This window comes from Rhinolophus sinicus, linkage group LG12, assembly GCF_036562045.2.
Source record: "Rhinolophus sinicus isolate RSC01 linkage group LG12, ASM3656204v1, whole genome shotgun sequence".
NCBI classification, from domain to species: domain Eukaryota; kingdom Metazoa; phylum Chordata; class Mammalia; order Chiroptera; family Rhinolophidae; genus Rhinolophus; species Rhinolophus sinicus.
Window position 1 is genome coordinate 6,680,215 of NC_133761.1, and position 17,907 is coordinate 6,698,121.

General features: G+C 44.5%; 1 protein-coding gene across 5 annotated transcripts in view; it reads left to right on the top strand.

Moving 5' to 3' along the window:
- The window catches only part of HHLA1 (HHLA1 neighbor of OC90), a 34,656-nt gene that overhangs the window by 3,248 nt on the left and 13,501 nt on the right, over window positions 1-17,907 (top strand). For 3 of the 5 annotated variants that reach the window (XM_074316308.1, XM_074316307.1, XM_074316309.1), the window contains exons 2-11: window positions 3,002-3,101; window positions 4,193-4,249; window positions 6,106-6,159; window positions 7,386-7,445; window positions 10,505-10,585; window positions 11,097-11,369; window positions 12,790-12,873; window positions 14,500-14,556; window positions 14,657-14,743; window positions 17,204-17,446. In XM_074316308.1, the coding sequence (XP_074172409.1) occupies window positions 3,023-3,101; window positions 4,193-4,249; window positions 6,106-6,159; window positions 7,386-7,445; window positions 10,505-10,585; window positions 11,097-11,369; window positions 12,790-12,873; window positions 14,500-14,556; window positions 14,657-14,743; window positions 17,204-17,446 (1,075 nt within the window). In that variant the 5' untranslated portion in view covers window positions 3,002-3,022. The remainder of the gene's footprint in view (window positions 1-3,001; window positions 3,102-4,192; window positions 4,250-6,105; window positions 6,160-7,385; window positions 7,446-10,504; window positions 10,586-11,096; window positions 11,370-12,789; window positions 12,874-14,499; window positions 14,557-14,656; window positions 14,744-17,203; window positions 17,447-17,907) is intronic. The other 2 variants (XM_074316311.1, XM_074316310.1) reach the window with 1 other exon arrangement.

Sequence of the window (17,907 nt, forward strand, 5' to 3'; positions counted from 1 at the left end):
CCCAAGACTTGGAATGAGGATTGAGAAATGCCCTAAAAAATGGCTGGCAGCAAGGCAGCAGCTAAAAAGTCATACTTTCTTAGTCAGTGGCCAACCAATCAGGGATTTGGGCTGCCAGCAGATGGGGGTCCCAATCTGAGCTCTCCAGCTGTGTTCCCTTGGGCCAGTTGTTTGTCTGAACTTTGTGTGGGGACAGAGCCAGCAGAGCAGTTTCCAGGCTCTCGACCTCACGTGGAAAGGTGCTGGCTCAGGTAGTAAATGGCCATCAGCTGTAACTAGTTGGCCATTAGCTATAACCAGTTAGCCATTAGCCACTAATATAACTGCCATAGCTACACTGGCAAGGGGATTGTTTGGTTGTTTGGTTGGTTGGCAGAGAAGCGGACTGCGGATTGCGGCTAGCAAGTGGGGTTAGCAAGTGCGGATGGTGGATTGCGGATTGTATGGATCCTACTTCCTGTGTCTTGCCCGGCCGCCAGCGAGACTGGGGTGCAGGAAGACCCCCCTGTTGGGGTACTGGCCGATGTTTGCTTTTGTGTCTCAACCAGCTGCCAGGGAGAATATAGTGGTATGACTCCCCTATCCATGGCTCTGTATCCATGTTGTTCCTTTTTGGCCTCATCATGTCCTGCGTTCTTGTGCGGGGAGCGGGACCAGAGACCCTGCATGACACCTTGGTTTCCTCAAACTATGAAATAAGGATAATCACAACTAAGTAGGGTCTCTTCAGGGACCAGTGGATTATCCCATGGAAAATTCCTTATACGGCAGATGGTCAACAAATATTAGGTTTTGCACCCCTTTTTCTGCATTAACTATCCTTGGAAAGGCCTTGGAGCTGACTGCCTGAGTGTGAAGTCTGGCTGCCACTCAGCTGTTTGAGGACTTGGGCAAGTTGTCTGTCATCCCCAAGCCTCTGAGTCCTTCTCAGGAAGAGGGAGCTGATACTGATGCTGAGGGTTGCTGAGTGAATGGACCACCATACTGTACATAAGGCGTAGCATTTCCTGTGAGTGGCCCAAATGAGATAGAACTTCCGTGAGTGTCCACCTCTCTACTGAGTGTTGTACTCTGTGTCTGACTGGGCATCCTTCAGCTGCAAAGTACAGTGTGGAAGGTAAGTTTACTTGGCAGGCTAACCTAACCTTGGTTGATTGGTGATCCTTGTTACCTGGAAGGAACACAATGTTGAATTAAGGGTCTCACAGCTTTGTTCTTACCATTCACATTCCCAGCTCCAGGGCTATTGCCAATAAAACACACACACGTATTGCGAATTTATTTCCGACTGTTGAGCAGAATCCTGGCTTATCGATCACAACAGCACTTCTCAGCCCTTCTTCCAGGAGTGGGACTGGCTCTCTAACCCCTTCCATCCACCAAAATGCTTTGAGATGATCCATTCTGTTTGTTTTCCACATCAAACCTGTCCGTGGCCATCCAGGATGGTATTTTGAAGGGCAGGGGAGTAGAGTAGAACATGGTGAAAAAGAACACAGACTTTTGTATCTGAGGGACCACAGTTCAAGTCCCAGATGTCCCGCTTAGAAGCTGTGTGACCATGACAGGGTACTTCGCCTCTGCTCCCCAGGTCCTTCTCTTGTATAATAGAATAATCATTTCACAGGATGATTGAGATGGTAAAATAACAGAGAAGAATCAAAAAGCAGAAGAAGAAATAACAGAGATGACACTCCAAATTGAAGGCTATGCGTTATACTGTTGGAGAGGAAAAACAGAGTTTCCTGTACCCTCTGAGGTTTAGGGACTGGGGTCCTGCAGATTCAACTGACAAAATACAGATTTACAGAAGAAAATGTTTAAGACTCTAGTTCCCTTGTAAGTCCTGTCTCTGTCCAGAAGAAACACCATTGACTATCTACCAATAATTAAAAAGCATTTTAAGTGTTTATTGAAGTATCTTTCAATAAAATTCCAAAGGTGGGTCCATCGCAAATGGACAGCAGAACTTCTTAAAATTTAATTTACCATGAAGATGCTTAGTTCCTAAGACATTATCCTCAACCCCACTTTCTCTTGACTTTTTATCCCCTCCCCAGTTCACCTTCCAGATCTATTTCATTCTCTACCAATGGCAACTTTCAGCTCTTTTTCAAATCAAGTCTGTGCAGCCCGCATGTTAAATGAGCATTACATTAATACCAACACATAGAGATTTTGTAGTTATTAAGTGACATTGTACGTCAGACAGCATTCTGTGTGGTGTCTGTCACACAGAAAGCACTCGGGAAATTGTCACCATTACTCTTATTAGTCTCAGCTTTACAGCTTTAGCTGTCATGCTGATTCTGCACAGCAAATTCTCAGGAGAATTGCTGGGACACATTGCTGCAGAGAAGGAAAGAAGGTGTGAACACTCACATACACTCGTATATTAATTTTTTCCTATTTATAAGCAGCAGCGATGTTGTATTTGGAGGGCATTTCCTTTCTACACAACCAGAAAAACCATGGAAAAGACATTGATTCTCCCTGAATATGCACGCATGCTTCTCTCATATTCCCAGATCTCCTGCAGTTATGTAGGGCCGCATGAGTAATTCTGGCATGGGCTGTAAATAAAAGTGAGTGTGTCACTTCTTGCCAGAGCATTTAAGAGTTGGTGCATAATCCTCCAGCTCTCTCCCTTCCACTGCACAGTGAATCAGCGACTAAGGAGGCTATAGGGACCAGATGGAAAACTCTCAGACAGTGGAGCCTCCATTTACTGGGGTCCCCAAGTGACTGTTGGAGCATAGTTCCCCACCAATTTGCAGCGACTGTGGTCGACAAACAAGAAATCACCTTTTGTTGTTGAATTAAGTCAATGAGCTTGTGGAGTTAACTTGTTACCTCAGCATAACCTAACCTATCCCAACTATACAAAGCCTTTTATAGATTGTATTTCTAATGACACCCGTGAGTGTTCTCAAGGATATTCTGCATTCACGTGGAGAGTAATCCAGCCTGTTTCCTCCAAGTGCTTGTTTGCTTGTTCCAGGTGGTCCAGAATATCACGAATATGCCAGGCTTCCTGGTACACGGTCCTCCGGTGAGGCTATGCATGGGCGTAGCATGTGTCCTGTCCCTTTGGAACACAGGTGGGTCAAGAAGTGGCTGTTCTAAGCTTGGGTATTCATTGTGCTTTAGAGACTGGCGGCAGCCAACGTCTCAGGCCAGAATCCTAAATGAGTTTGATTGAAATGGCAATAATAAATTCCCGATTTCTGGTTTTGTCCTTTGACTTGTTGAGTGTGAGTCCCATTTATGCAACAGAATTATCTGCATCCTCCACTGTTACAACTCTTGTGCAAACCGTTGTCTTCTCTTTCCTGGACCTCTAAATCAGCTCCCTGGCTTCTCCTCTTGTCTCTCCATCATCCATTCTCTGCTCACCAGCCCGAGGGATCTTTTTGTAAGTCTCATTACATCACCTTCCAAGTTCTTCCCTCACCTCTCCCCACCTCAAAAAAAGTATTCAATGAGGCCCTACTTGTTTTTGGGTCCTATCCAAAGTCCTTTACACGATCTACATGACCCTGCTCACCTTGCCTCTTCCAGTTCCTACAATCCCCCATCACCTGCATGCTCCTGTTCCACCACTGTTGCCTCTTTCAGTTCTTCAAAGTAATACTCCTGCGCATCTCAGTTCCTGGACACATCCTCTTATCTGTGTGCTGAATAACCCCTCAGCCAGTTGACCTACGCAAATGCCATTCATCCTTCAGATCTCAGCTGAATGTCATCCCAGGGAAAGCTTTTGGATCATTGAGATTACTTCAAACTCCCTGTTACACACCCTCAACATGCCCCTCTAAGTATCTAATATTGTTTGTAATAATATCCTGAGTCTTCACTTCCTTGATGTCTGCTTTTCCAACTAGACTATATGCTCCAAAAGGATGGAGTCTGTATCCATTTATTCATCATACTATCCCAGCATCTAACACACTTGTCTATTAAAGCCCAATGCTGAATAACGTTATCGATTATCAGTATTATTACTGTTGGTCAACAAATATTTGATGACTAAATGATCGAATGAATGAACAAACCACATGTGGGATTTTAAGCAAGTTACTTCACCATTCCAGATCATAATTTTCTCATCTTTTAAATGAGTATATTGGATAAATTCTCTCGGAGTCATGTCTGGATTATAATCGTTCTGATGAAAACTTTTTTATTTTAGTGTCTGCTATTAAAGAAGCAAAAAAGGAAAAGGTCATGACCTTCCTACCTGCAACAGGTAAATGGGTAGGTGCTCCTCTCTGGCTCACTCTGTCTCGGGCAAATTCCTCGGCTTTTCTGAGCCTTACTTTCTCTATCTGTAAAATGGAGATTGTGTTTGTCTTTCAAGCTCTGACAATCATAGTTCCTATGAGTCTCTCACTGCTTTATGGTTCATGGAACACCTGGATTTTCGTAATCTTATTAAATCCAAAGACTGTGACATTCTATTAGCAACAGAAGATTTCATAATGGGAGGTATTGTTGTGTGCCATCATCACTTTTGTAATAATGCCATCTTTCTTTGCCTTTTTGTTTCTTTTCTGATGGTCTAAAACTGGCTGTGCAGCGACATGGGGAATGCATTGCAACATGAAGGACATAGGAGTCAGGGGCTTGTGTTTCTGTTCCTAACTTTTTGGTAAACACACTGAATAGTTTTTTTTGGTGTGTTTTTCATTTTGGGAAGGGAGATGAGGATTACTCTTTATTTTTTAAACATTTTATTTATTTATAATTAGTAGTTGCATGTGGTTCAAAATGCAAATGGTACAAAAGGATGCAAAGTTGAAATGCTCCCCCACTTCCTTCCCCACCAGAAACCAGTTGTACCAATTTCTTGAGTCTAAGGAGAGTACGTTTCAATCACTATTTCCCGTAATTGAGCCTCCAATTTTCTCCTCTTTAAATGGGAACGGCAATTCCTGCTCTACAGGTCGTCATAAAGGATAAAAGATGATAAAATACGAAGCATAAATGAGTATGGAAAGTACCAATACCTTCTATTTTAACAATACTTCGATGGTGGTCTTTTTATCCAAAAAGAGAACAATCGTTTTATATGATCTGTCAATTTATTTGAAAAACGCTTCTGTGTAGTGTCCTATTCAGAAAGTCCTGCTTCAGGTGTGTTTAGTTCACACGTCAAATATTGTTTTCAAAACCCATCCATGGGTTTGTAACTATAAAAAGGAGTGGCAGAAATCGTTTTTTCTTCGTGAAAGGAGTGGTGTTCAAGATACGTTCTTAGTTAAGAAGATGGCACAGGGCCCATCATTCTGGCTTGGCAGGTATAGGCGTCCTGTGAGCTCAGCATCCCTGTGGCCTGGAGATTTGAACCCAATTGTCCTAGTTCCTCACCTGTATGGAGACTCTGATTCCTGGCAAGGTAACAGGCAAGGTCCATCTCCGATCTCCCTGCGGCCATGTCAGGGTGGACCGTTCAGGCAGAGTGTCACTCAGAGCACCTGAGGGTAGAGAGCCAGACTCTCCCAAGCCAGACTTCCTTTTGTCATAACATAACCACCACCCCTCGCAGCCATATTGTTGGGAAGGGAATCCATAGCCCCCCATCTACCTCTAACCCCAAAGCTCTGATATTTAACCAGAAAGCTTGATAATCAGTGAAAGGCCAAATTAGCTGACAACAGTTAATTGGATTTGAGTTCCAACAGTGTACTTGACAAGCAGGGAACAACCTAAGTGTCCATCCACAGGTGAGTGGGTGGAAAGTGTTGTAGTCATATACTGGGGAATATTACTCAGCTTTGAAATAGAAGACAATCCTGCCAACTGCAACAACATGGGTACATCTGGAAGACATTATGCTGAGCGAAATAAGCCAGCAGAAGAACAAATACTACCTGATGCCATTTCTATGAGGAATCTAAAATCGTCAGACTCACAGAAACAGAAAGAAGAAAGGTGGTTGTGAGGGGTTGTGGGGATGGGAAACAGGACCACTTCCCTTTTCTGGGCCTCAAGTTCCTCATCCTTCAAAGGGAGTGGTGTACAAGGTGACGTGTAAGGATGTTATAAATTGTGTGAAGCTGTGGTTCCACAATACTACTTTATTCATGAAAACTTTTATTTCAGTGTCTGGAAATGAAGTTAAGAAGGAGAAAGCTGGAGCGCTCCTTAGTGCAACAGGTAACTAGGCCAGCCTTAAATCCTGGCTGACTCTGTAACACTGTGACTCGGGAATGCATTTTTCAGCCTCTTTGTGACTTGGTTTTTTCCATCTGTAAAATGGGCATAAAGCACTGTGGGGAAAGAATCCCAGAGAGCAGTTTCCAGGCTCTCGGCTTCATGTGGAAAGGAGCGGGTAGTAGATGGCCACCCGCTGTAACTAGTTGGCCATCAGCTGTAACCAGTTAGCCATTCGCCAATGATATAACTGCCATGGCTGAGCTAGCAAGCGTGGAGTGCAGTTAGCAAGGGGTTGGTTGGTTGGCTGAGAAGGAGACTGCGGATTGCAGATTGTGTGGCTCCTGCTTCCTGTGTCTCCAACCCAGCCACCAGAGAGAAGATAGTGGTATGAACCCCCATCTATGGCTCTGTGGGTGTTCCTTTTTGGCCTCACTATATCCTGCGTTCTTGTGCGGGGAGCGGGAGCTGAGACCCCACATGACAAGCATCTCCTCCATTGGAACGTAACCTGAAAAAGAATCATTGCAATAAGAATAATAGTAACAAAGGTTGAGTGATTAAACGGCATCTCATCCAAAACAGTGGGTCTTTCAGGTCTCAGCTTTACATCCCTTCCACAGGGGGCTTCTGTATCCCCCAGGCCATGTCAGGTGCCCTGAGACAGGTGCTCACAGCATCCCAGTCTTCCTTGTTTGACGCTCCTCAGGTGCAATTACATGTAAATCTCCCTCCTCCTACCTGAGCCACAGGCAGTAAGCTCCACGGAGGTGCGAGAACACCTGGTACTTTCCCCTGACTTCTTTAAACCCAACACCTAGCGTATTGCTTGGCCCTCACTGAGTATTTGTTGAATGATAAAGGATGAATGAACACCTTTGGCATTTCAAATTTTCCTTTGTCATTTTCTTCATTGGTACCACAAACTTTGCCGAGTGGGCAAGTGGCCTGCTGTTTTGGAAGGGCCCATGCTCTGCCGCTCTAGGAAGTAGGTTCTGATCCCTTCATTACCAGGACGCAGTTGTGCAAGTTTCTTCTTCTCACTGAGCCTCAGTTTTCCTACCCAGTAAAGGGGTGGGCTAGATTAACCCCGCTGCTTCCAAATCCCCTGACCTAATTATTAAGTGATTCTCGGGGTCACTGCAGTAGAGACCTCTGAGGCTTCTCCAACAACGTGTAGCTGGAGGTGGAGCCCCCCACTTCTCCCCTGAAGTCTTTTCTCTTCCCAGTGTCTGACCTTGGAGGAGAGGAGAGGAAGGAAAAGGGGGTGGCATTTCTGGACACCACAGGTGAGTCCCTGCCCTCCTGGGGCTCCGTGGGTGGGCTTCGGGTGCTGAGCAAATTCTCCCACTTCTGTGGACCCCACTCGAAACCCCCACAGCGAGACAAAAGCATCTTTCCAGTCTTCTGAATACCTTACTCACACAATGATCTGAACATTAAGTAAAAGTTGTGAAAGCCACTGTTTGTAAAAATATAAAGAGCATCCACTGCTATTTCCACCATGTCAACTGTTGTTTGCAAGCTTCAGGTAATAGCTGGAAGAAGGGCAGATTTTTTTTAAATTAGTTTATTGGGGTGACAATTGTTAGTAAAGCTACATAGATTTCAGGTACAATTCTGTAATGCATCATCTATAAATCCCATTGTGTGTTCACCACCCAGAGCCAGTTCTCCTTCCATCACCATATATTTGATCCCCCTTACCCTCATCTACCACCTCCCTCCCTCCTTACCCTCTGGTAAACACTAAACTATTGTCTGTGTCTATGAGTTTTTGTTTCTCATTTGCTTGTCTTGTTCTTTCATTGTTTTTGGTTTATATGCCACATATCAGTGAAATCATATGGTTCTCTGCCTTTTCTTTCTGACTTATTTCACTTAGCATTATAATCTCAAGATCCATCCATGTTGTCACAAATGTTCCTATATCATCTTTTCTGACCGCTGAATAGTATTCCATTGTGTATACATACCACAACTTCTGTATCCATTCATCTATCGAAGGACGTTTTGGTTGTTTTCATGTCTTGGCCACTGTAAATAAAGCTGCAATGAACATTAGAGCACACGTGTCTTTATGGATAAATGTTTTCAGATTTTTTGGGTAGATACCCACGAGAGGGATTGCTGGGTCATATGGTAATTCTATTTGTAGTTTTTTGAGGAACCTCCACACTGCCTTCCATAGAGGCTGCACCAGTCTGCATTCCCACCAACAGTGTATGAGGGTTCCTTTTTCTCCACAGCCTCTCCAACACTTGTTACTATTTGTCTTGTTGATGATAGCCATTCTGACTGGGGTGAGGTGATATCTCATTGTGGTTTTTATTTGCATTTCTCTGATGATTAGTGATGTTGAGCATTTTTTCATATGTCTATTTGCCATTTGTATGTCCTTTTTGGAGAAATGTCTCTTCAGGTCCTCTGCCCATTTTTCAATTGGGTTGTTTGTTTTTTTTGTTGTTAAGTTGTATGAGTTCCTTGTATGTTTTGGATATTAGTCCCTTATTGGAGGCACTGTTTGCAAAAATCTTCTCCCATTCAGTTGTTTGCCTCTTTATTTTGTCTATGGTTTCTTTTGCTGTGCAGAAGCTTTTAAGTTTGATAATAGTCCCATTCATTTATTTTAGCTTTTACTTCCCTTGCCTTTGGAGTCAAATTCATAAAATGCTCTTTGAACTCAGGGTCCATAAGTTTAGTACCTATGTTTTCTTCTATGCAATTTATTGTTTCAGGTCTTATGCTTAAGTCTTTGATGCATTTTGAATTAATTTTGGTACATGGTGACAGATAGCAGTCCAATTTCATTCTTTTGCACGTGGCTATCCAATTCTCCCAGCAGCATTTATTGAAGAGGCTGTCTTTTTTCCATTGTATGTTTTTTGCTTCTATGTCGAAAATTAACTGTCCATATTTTATGTGGTTTTATTTCTGGGTTCTCAATTCTATTCCATTGGTCTATGTGTCTGTTTTTCTGCCAATACCATGCCGTTTTGATTATTGTTGACCTTTAGTACAAGCCAAAATCAGGGAGTGTGATACCTCCAGCATTGTTCTTTTTCTTAGGATTGCTTTGGTTATTCGGGGTCTTTTGTGGTTCCTAAAAAATCTGATGATTTTTTGTTCTATTTCTTTAAAAAATGCCATTGGGATTTTGATGGGGATTTCATTAACTCTGTATATTGCTTTGGGTAATACGGCCATTTTAACTATGTTGATTCTTCCAATCCATGAGCATGGAATCTCTTTCCATCTCTTTGTGTCTTCTTCAATTTCTTTCAAAAATGTCTTATAGTTTTCAGCATAAAGGTCCTTCACATCCTTGGTTAAGTTTATTCCTGGGTATTTTAGTCTTTTTGCTGCAATTGCAAAAGGAATTGTTTTTTGTATTTCTTTTTCTGAGATTTCATTGTTAGTATATAGGAATGCAATGGACTTTCGTACGTTGATTTTGTAGCCAGCAACTTTACTGTATTCATTGATTGTTTCTAATAGCTTTTTGGTGGAGTCTTTAGGATTTTCTATATATAGCATCATGTCATCTGCAAAGAGTGACAATTTAACTTCTTCATTCCCAATTGAGATGCCTTTGATTTCTTTCTCTTGCCTGACTGCTCTGGCAAGGACTTCCAACACTACGTTGAAAAGCAGAGGTGATAGGGGACAGCCCTGTCATGTTCCTGAATGTAGAGCAAAGGGCTTCAGTTTTTCACCGTTAATTATGAGATTAGCTGAGGGTTTGTCATGTATGGCCTTTATTATGTCAAGGTATTTTCATAAGGGTGGATTTTAACCAAGCAGTGTCTTGCCACTTGTCTGCACATTACCCATATCTGGACGATGGCTGATTAATTGATGATTGATTTGGGTCCTGATGTCTGGGCCACATCCCAGACCTGAACTAAATCTGAGTCTCTGAGGTTGGAGCCCAGTCACCAGAATTATGCTATTAAAATGATCTTTCCAGTCACGCCAGTGCCCAGCCAGGTGTGAGCGCCTGTCAGACAAGGTGCTTATTCCCAAACACAGCGTGTCGAGAATCCTACCCTTTCCTTGGGCTCCCCGTTATATGTGCACAGAGATCCAATATTCCCTAATATAGGGGGTCCTTGTGCTGCACCCGGACTTCTTCCCTCTGCTCTGTCTTGTCACGATGTATGCCGTTGGCCGCCTCCCGCTGAGAGCAGGGACTGCCTTTTATCTTCAATCTCCGTGTGCCTGGAATAGGCTGTGAGTTCAGTAAATGCCCAAAGAGGTGGCTCGTCTGCCTGGATGTTGGAAACGAGGAACTTTTTCTGTTACCAACAAAAGCCAGCTGGGGACATTATCTTCGAATCTCTTTCAGAGCTGCCTGCAAGGTCGGTCGATCTGTCAGAACTGAACCTGACAGAGCTGGTGAACGGGATGCTGAGCAGGGCCTTGAAAGGTAACTTTTTCTGAAAATCACAACCCAGGCCCATTTTTGTCTTGTAGCAGTTTCGCTTCTGTACGCTCTGTGACCTGAGTGAGACACCTCACACCACTGTGTCCCAGCTTCTCCGTGTTCAGAGTGGAGGGTGGTTTGTCCTACCTAAATCAGGATGAGACTGAAAACACCCAAGTGAAGCAGGAGCTTTGCCAGCATTTTGAGAGCAAGCTAGATTCCAAATATGGCATATTTGCTGGTGTTTCTAATCATAACGATATTGTGAGAGAACAGCCAGAGCTTAAGGACCGATCGGGAAACATAGCCAAGTGATATCCATGTATTTTTGCTTTTTTTTGGTTTTGTTTTGCTTGTGTTTATTATTTTCAGTTTCTATTGTTGTATTGTTTATTTTTGTTATTGATTTTTATGATTTGTTTATTGTATTATGAATTTCTGTCACCCATGTACTCATTTACATTATCGTTCATAATACAAATTTGCCTGTTTCTTTATCTGATCTCATTGGCAGCCAGCCAGAAATTTTTCTCCTTGCTGAGTATCACTTCCTACAGTTCCTTCGCTTTCCACAAGCTTTCTGTGACTGTCTACAACAGTAAGTGCTACCCGGCTCTTCTTGGTGGCGCTAACGGTGAGTGGTGCAATATACGTTCCCCCTCCACCAAGTCCAGGTTGCTGTGTGGACTGTTTCTCTTCCCAGTTTCTAACCTGAAGACGGTGGACCCAGCCAAATTCCCTACACGGTACTGCTACTGTTTAAACAATCGGACCAACGATCTGTCAGGTGGGTGGAAGTAACCGTGACTTTGACACTCTTCTGATGTTGCCGGTGCTCTTTTAAATAAGTTGGAATCAATTTTTTCTCCTCAGAGCAAAGATAGGAAAATGCAAACTCTAGTATGCTTAAATGTGTACACATTTCATCGTCCGAGAGAAAGAATTCTTTTCTTGGTTTTTACGCTAGAGACAGAGGGGTAAGAACAAAATGTGTATGCAGCTCTATTTTAATAGCAAGATCTGAGAACACGCTAAAATATCCATCTTTGGGAACATGGTTCAATAGTCTACCATATAAACAGGCTTCAGAAAAAACAGCCATAGACAATATTAGTGAATGGATGTGGCCAGAGTTGGTCTACGTATGGAAAAATGTCCATATTTTTAATTAGAAAAACAAAGTTACAAAATAATATGTAGAATTGTACAACGTCACTGATGAAAAACACATGCGTATGTGGGCACTGGATGGATGATTACCTCCGAGGAGATTGGGGTTTTGGAGGGTTGGTTAAGGGGGGCTCGTGTTATCTGATTTCTTTTCAATGAGAGTATATTTGTGTATTAGTTATAATTTAAAAATTAAAAATATTACATGTTCCTTATACTGAGGGAATCAAAATGAAAATTACTCTCACCACTAATTCCTCATTCAGCAATTCTTTACTGAGCAAATACGAGTCGCCAGACATGCTTCTGTGGGGGGTTACCACACTGAGCAAAGGGGACACCCCTCCCCCCTGCTCTCATGAAACTTCGATTCCGTGGGAAGGGACAGCAAGTAAATAAATAAAGTGAACACACACAGTATGTTGACTAATAGTGTGACAGTGAGAACAACAAAGCAGGGGAAAGAGTGAGGAGGGAAGTGATGGTGGGAAGAGCTGCCGTGTGTACGATACTCAGGGAAGTCTTCTCTAATGAAATGACGATTGAGGGGCAACCTGCAGGAAGTGGGGAGACAGCCCTGTGGTACCTGGAGGCAGAGTGTTCCAGGCCAAAGCCCAGTCAGCAGACTGAGAACTGCAGAGGCCAGTGCGCTGGTGCAGGTGAGCCAGGGCAGAGCGTCCTGGAAAATGAGCTCAGAATTGTGGGGTGAGGCAGGAAGGGTGTTGCAGATCATGTAGAAGTTTACAGGATAACAGGAAAACAAATCAGAAAAACCAATATTCCATAATATGGTCTGGCACGGCTCTTCGGTGATGGAAAAAGAAAGGGGATGATAGTAGGGGGCCCAAAAGTTTTCTGCCTGCCTGAAGTTAAGACTGTTTTTATAAGTAGTGATATTTCTGTATACGACTGTTAATTTTCCTCCATTCACCGAACTGAATCAAACTTGTAAAATCTACTCTGAAAAATCCAAATGCAATATACTTTCCCCCTCTACCAAGTCTCAGAAATTTAAGCCTCCTCATTCTGTCTTGCAGATTTCACAGCCCTACTGGTGGACATCATTGGAAATTCTACCAGCTACCTCACAGAGATTTTTAAGTCAACCTCTATCCTTTCAGGTATGTTTATCTTTAAAACGCTTGGCTATTTGCTATTTGGCATCCGTTGGGGAAGATTACCAAACCAGTAGACACCCCCCACTCCAATCCCTGCCATAGACCAGGCTGCCAGGAACGTTAGTGTAAGTTTTATTCAGACATCAATATGGTCCAGTCTCAACCACCAGTATTTGAAGGTTCCTTCTTCCCAGCAGAGCTATTCCTGGTGTCCAGAATATTGGAGGGAGAGTCCAAGGCTCAATGTTGGGGGAAATCCAGGCAGACTCAAGAAAACAGTTTCTGATGGACAGTTGTGCTCCCATTTTGAGTGTGACAAAGCTGAGGTTCAGAAGGGTTGGCTTTTTGCTCAACATCGTTCAGCATTCAGCTTTAGATTTACATGGAGCCAGACTATGCCCATGTCTGATGGACAATTGAGACAGACATGCCTCCTTTCTAAGATGGCTTCGTACAACTTCCAGGCAATTCACATTCCCCTGAGGACCCACTTTACAAAGCACAGATCTAGTCAGCAGCCCAACACTTGGTGTCATCGGCTACACTGTAGAGTAACTACTGTTTTAGAAGCAAGGAGATAGGGACCGAGAGGAATCTGAGTAGATGCTCTTAAGTGGCAGGGCCTCTTCTAAGGGCTTTCCATGAATTCTCTCCTTGGAGCCTCACTACAACCTCACTGGGTAGCTACTCTATTTATCCCCCACTTTACAGGTGAGGAAACTGTGGCACAGAGAGGTTAAGTAACCCGCCTGCGATCACTCTGCAGAGACAGACTTCTACCCCAGGGGATCCGGGTCTGAAGTCCATGGTCTTGGTCACTACGTTGATAGTGACATATAATAATAGCAGCACATTCGCAGTAACAATAGTATTATTATGACTATTTACTAAGATCATCTATCTGCCAGGCACCATCCGTAGTCTTCACACACATGATCTCATTGGACCGTCATAGCCGTCTTATCAGGGATGTATGGCCACCTGTCCACCATCCTTTAGGCAGCATCTTCAGGGAGGAGTATGTTTAGGAATTCAGAAGTTGTCCGACTTTTGGAGGTCTGACAGGGTGTCCGCACCGTACGTGATATAACACCTTCAGCAGCATCCAGGACAGGGTGCTGTCATCACACACATTCATAGTCATTTAGCGGAATGGTTGACCCTTTACATCAAGTGGGATAGATAAACAGCCTCACCTCTGTTAAGTCAGGTTTGGCCACCAAATAGTTTGGGTACCAAACTCACCTGAAACCTTCCAAGTTACAGAGATCTGGGGATTTGGAAATGGCAAATAAAGGACTGTGGTATTCAAATCTTGACCATTTTAAAGATGGGTAAACTGAGTCTTAGAGAAGTCAGCAGTTCACTTATGTTCATAGAGATAGTAGGTGACAGAGCTGATGTCATCAGGAAAGCTGACCCCAGAGGCTGTGTCCTTAGCCATTACATTGTACTGCATCCCACCTCCCCCAGAAACTCCAGGAAATCAGGGTTGCCTCAAAAGTAAGGAGTTAGCCCCATTTTCCTAGAGCATCCTAAGGTAGGGATTTCCAGCTTAATTTTCATTTCGACCAAAGACTTCTCTGCTGCAGACCCATTGCTAAGGCTTGCGTGCTCCTTTGTCTACAGTGAGTCAGACGAATGAATCCGACTGCACCTTCATCTGTGTGATGACAGGAAAGGCAGGTGAGCCCTCAGCCGTTCTTTGACCAACTCTCTGGAGAATTAAACACAGCCTTCCAGCAGGCAAGCCCGAGATTTCATCCTGTTGGTGGGACTTTTGCAGGAAGGAACCTTTCTGACTTCTGGGAGATGGCGGAGAAATCTCCTGTCATCAATTACACCTTTACCAGCAGCCTGTCTGGTGTTCTGGGTGAGTGTCTCCTCCCAAACCCTGCTCTAAATTCTCCAGACCAGGGTCCCATCTAGCAACCTGAAGAGTAAATGTGGCCTGCAGGTATCTTATTTAGCTATACTGTGTTAAAATCAGAGGATTCTGTCAGTTTTAAAATGTTTTAAATTTCTAGATTGTTTTGCAAAAGAAGACCTGGCAATGTTGGATGCCACCACCCCCCCCCCACACACACACACACACATGGCATCAAGCAACTGGAGTTTACTAACTACTGCTCCCCTCCCGCCATGAGGAGGGTCAGCTGTCTCCCATTTTCCATAGTCATTTCGGCTCCCTACTACCTTGAACTTTTGTCTCATATTAACTACCTGGCTTTGTTTGTATTTGCATGTGGGACCCTCTAGAATAATCAGCCCCTGCTCAACCATTCTCTGCCCCTCCACACACTCACCTACTCTTCCTGTCTTTTCCATGGCACCAGTTGGCATTTTTGGAATCACTTGTAAGCCCTCTTTCTCCCCTACATTGAACTGTCATTTCTAGCTGAGTGAAGTTTCTGGAATCTGGGTGGTCCTCCAAGATTCTCTGCCGGTGCTGTGATTATCCAAGTTCAGGCCCTCGCCATCTCCCTTTGGACTGACTGCAGTAGCCTCCTAACCAGCCCCTCTTGACCCAGTCTCTTATTTCTCCAAAGTACCCATCCATTGCCAGAGAGGGGTTGTCTTAAAATACAATTGGGTTGACTCTTCACTGCTCAGAACTCCCGTCAGCAGCAGAGGGTCCAAAGTCCTTTGCGTGGAGTACACCTTTACTGTCATCAAGCCCACCCTCATCTCCTGCTCTCGTTTTCCATGAATCTTCTGTTAAAACTACACTGACATTCCTTCCTACATCTCCCTGCCCCTGCAGCTGTGCTCATGCTATTATCTTAGTCTCAAGCTCCTTCTTTACTTCGCCATATTTCAGAACCTAAAGTGGTCTCTAATTTGTCAGCTGCCGCCTCCTGTTTCGTAAAAACCCACCCGAATCAAAATGAATCTTCTATGATCCGACATCATAGCACTTGTCTGTCGTCGGGACTCTGTGTTACCCCAGATTACATCACAGTTGACCGTATATGTGTGTCTCCTCACTGACTGGTACTTGAAGGCAGAGACTAAGTCGGCCTTCCCCCTCAGTGCTTTGCATAGTACCTTATACACTGTAGGTTCTTTATGAATGTTTTGGAGCAAAGTAATGTTTATGATAAATCTCCAATCGCATTGCTGTGGGCTACCTCGATCTGTTTTTATTGTAGGGCTCTCTTAGTTATGCTGAGGAAAGAACCTCAGTTTGTGTGGAACGAGGCTGCTTGATAAGGCGATGAAATGGGCATTTGTGGGCTCTCTTCACCTATCTAATTCTGAGGACAAACCTGATGGTTGAATCAATCTCACTTCTAAGGGATTCCTTCCATGACCTTCCCTCCCCCAAACTCAATTCTGTCTCCTCTTGGGTGTTTCTTCAGTAAAGCTCTCCAAGCAGCAAACGCTTGGGAAGAGAGAACAAGGGGACACTCAGGTTTCTGTGCCTGATAGTCAGTCACCTGGCGGAGTGACTGTTTGATTGGGAGGCTCTTAGTCCCAGGTGCAATCAATCTTGGCGCAAGGACCAGGCTTCCACTGCATGGGAGTGTTACTGAGCCCAGCAGTAAAGCAGGAGAGAGGAAATAAGGCTATGGAGCCATCTACAATTGTACGGGCTGTGCCCTACACACTGTTACCTGCAGAAAGGGCAGGTGGGGGCCGAAATCACCCTGGTCTGCAGGCCAACGTTCGACCGCCCAGAGGAAGGGACCCGATGGGCTAGGGAGAGCCTGTCATCCTGATATCCAGCCCCCATCTCTTAAGCCTTCCTGAAGGGAGATAGAGGTAAAATGAACACTTGACCCTCTTCTTCCATTTCTTCATGGATCATCCACGGGCACTGGGTAGAGCTTCCTCTGAATTAAGCCTTCCTGCTGTCTCTGTGGGGCTGTCTTTGAAGTGGTTGCCACCTAGCAGCCCCTGATGCCCCTAAATTCCACCTCTGGTCCCCAGTCGCAATGGCAAGGCACATGAAGCCACCCTATACTATTTCCAGGGACAAGTGGCAGAGCCACGGAGGGGCTGAGGGCAGAAAAGTGGGCCAAGAACTCTGAGGATTCAGGTCCTGTCCAGGAATCACGTCATATGCCTGATAGTTTTCGGTCTGACAGCTTTGCATTCTGTTCACAGTGCTTCTTCACATAGCTTTTTTGGGGACTGATATTTTAGACTCATTTGCCAGTGAAGGAGAAACCTTACTGTAGGAACATAGGGTGCTGGTCCGAGAAAGGTTTGAATCTCTGCATTCTGAATATTTGCTGTGTGGCGACTTTTCAGGGGCACAGCAGTTGTTTGTGTCCAAAGCGTTGTTCAGCATATTAAAGCTGTCACTGATGTCTCCCTGAATGGGCAGCGACCAGGGGGACAGCCGTGGCTTCGAAGCTCACACCCGCCAGCCAGGAGACACCACCACGGACGAGCCCTGCACGCCGAGCCCAGAGCACCAGTGTGTCTGTTCTGAGAACCTCGCCCTGGACAGAACCAACTCATCCTTCAGAGGAAGGACAGCAGACCGTGAGCACAGACAGGCTGCCTGAGCTTCTCGCCGGGACCACGGCCGTGCCAGGCAGCGCCGGGACCACGCACCCAGCCTTGGGTAAGACGCTTTCTCACCCTTCCCTCTCCTGCCCCGTTTCTCCCTCCTGTTCCCTCCAGGCTCACGTAAGTAAGCGAAATCCTCCTTTAACCCTGCTCTCCCAACCCCTTTCTTCTTCAGCCTCCCTTAAGCAAGAGATCACTGGGAGCAGCATGGGTTCCGCACAAAGACAACACATGCCACTGGTATATGTTCTTCTAACATTCGTTTGTATAATTTTTTATTTTGAAATAGCTTCAGACTCACAGGACATTGCACTTACAGTACAGAGGGCTCCCTGGTATTCCATCCAGCGTCCCCCACTGAGAATATCTTACGTACTTGAAGTATATTATAGCATAAGGTGTTTTATTTCAGCAAAGCATTTACCAGTATCTCTCCTGAAATTCACACTAAATGCTGAAATGCAGTCACTTCATGGCAGGATTAGGTTACTTTGTAGCTGGCTGAATAATGACGCC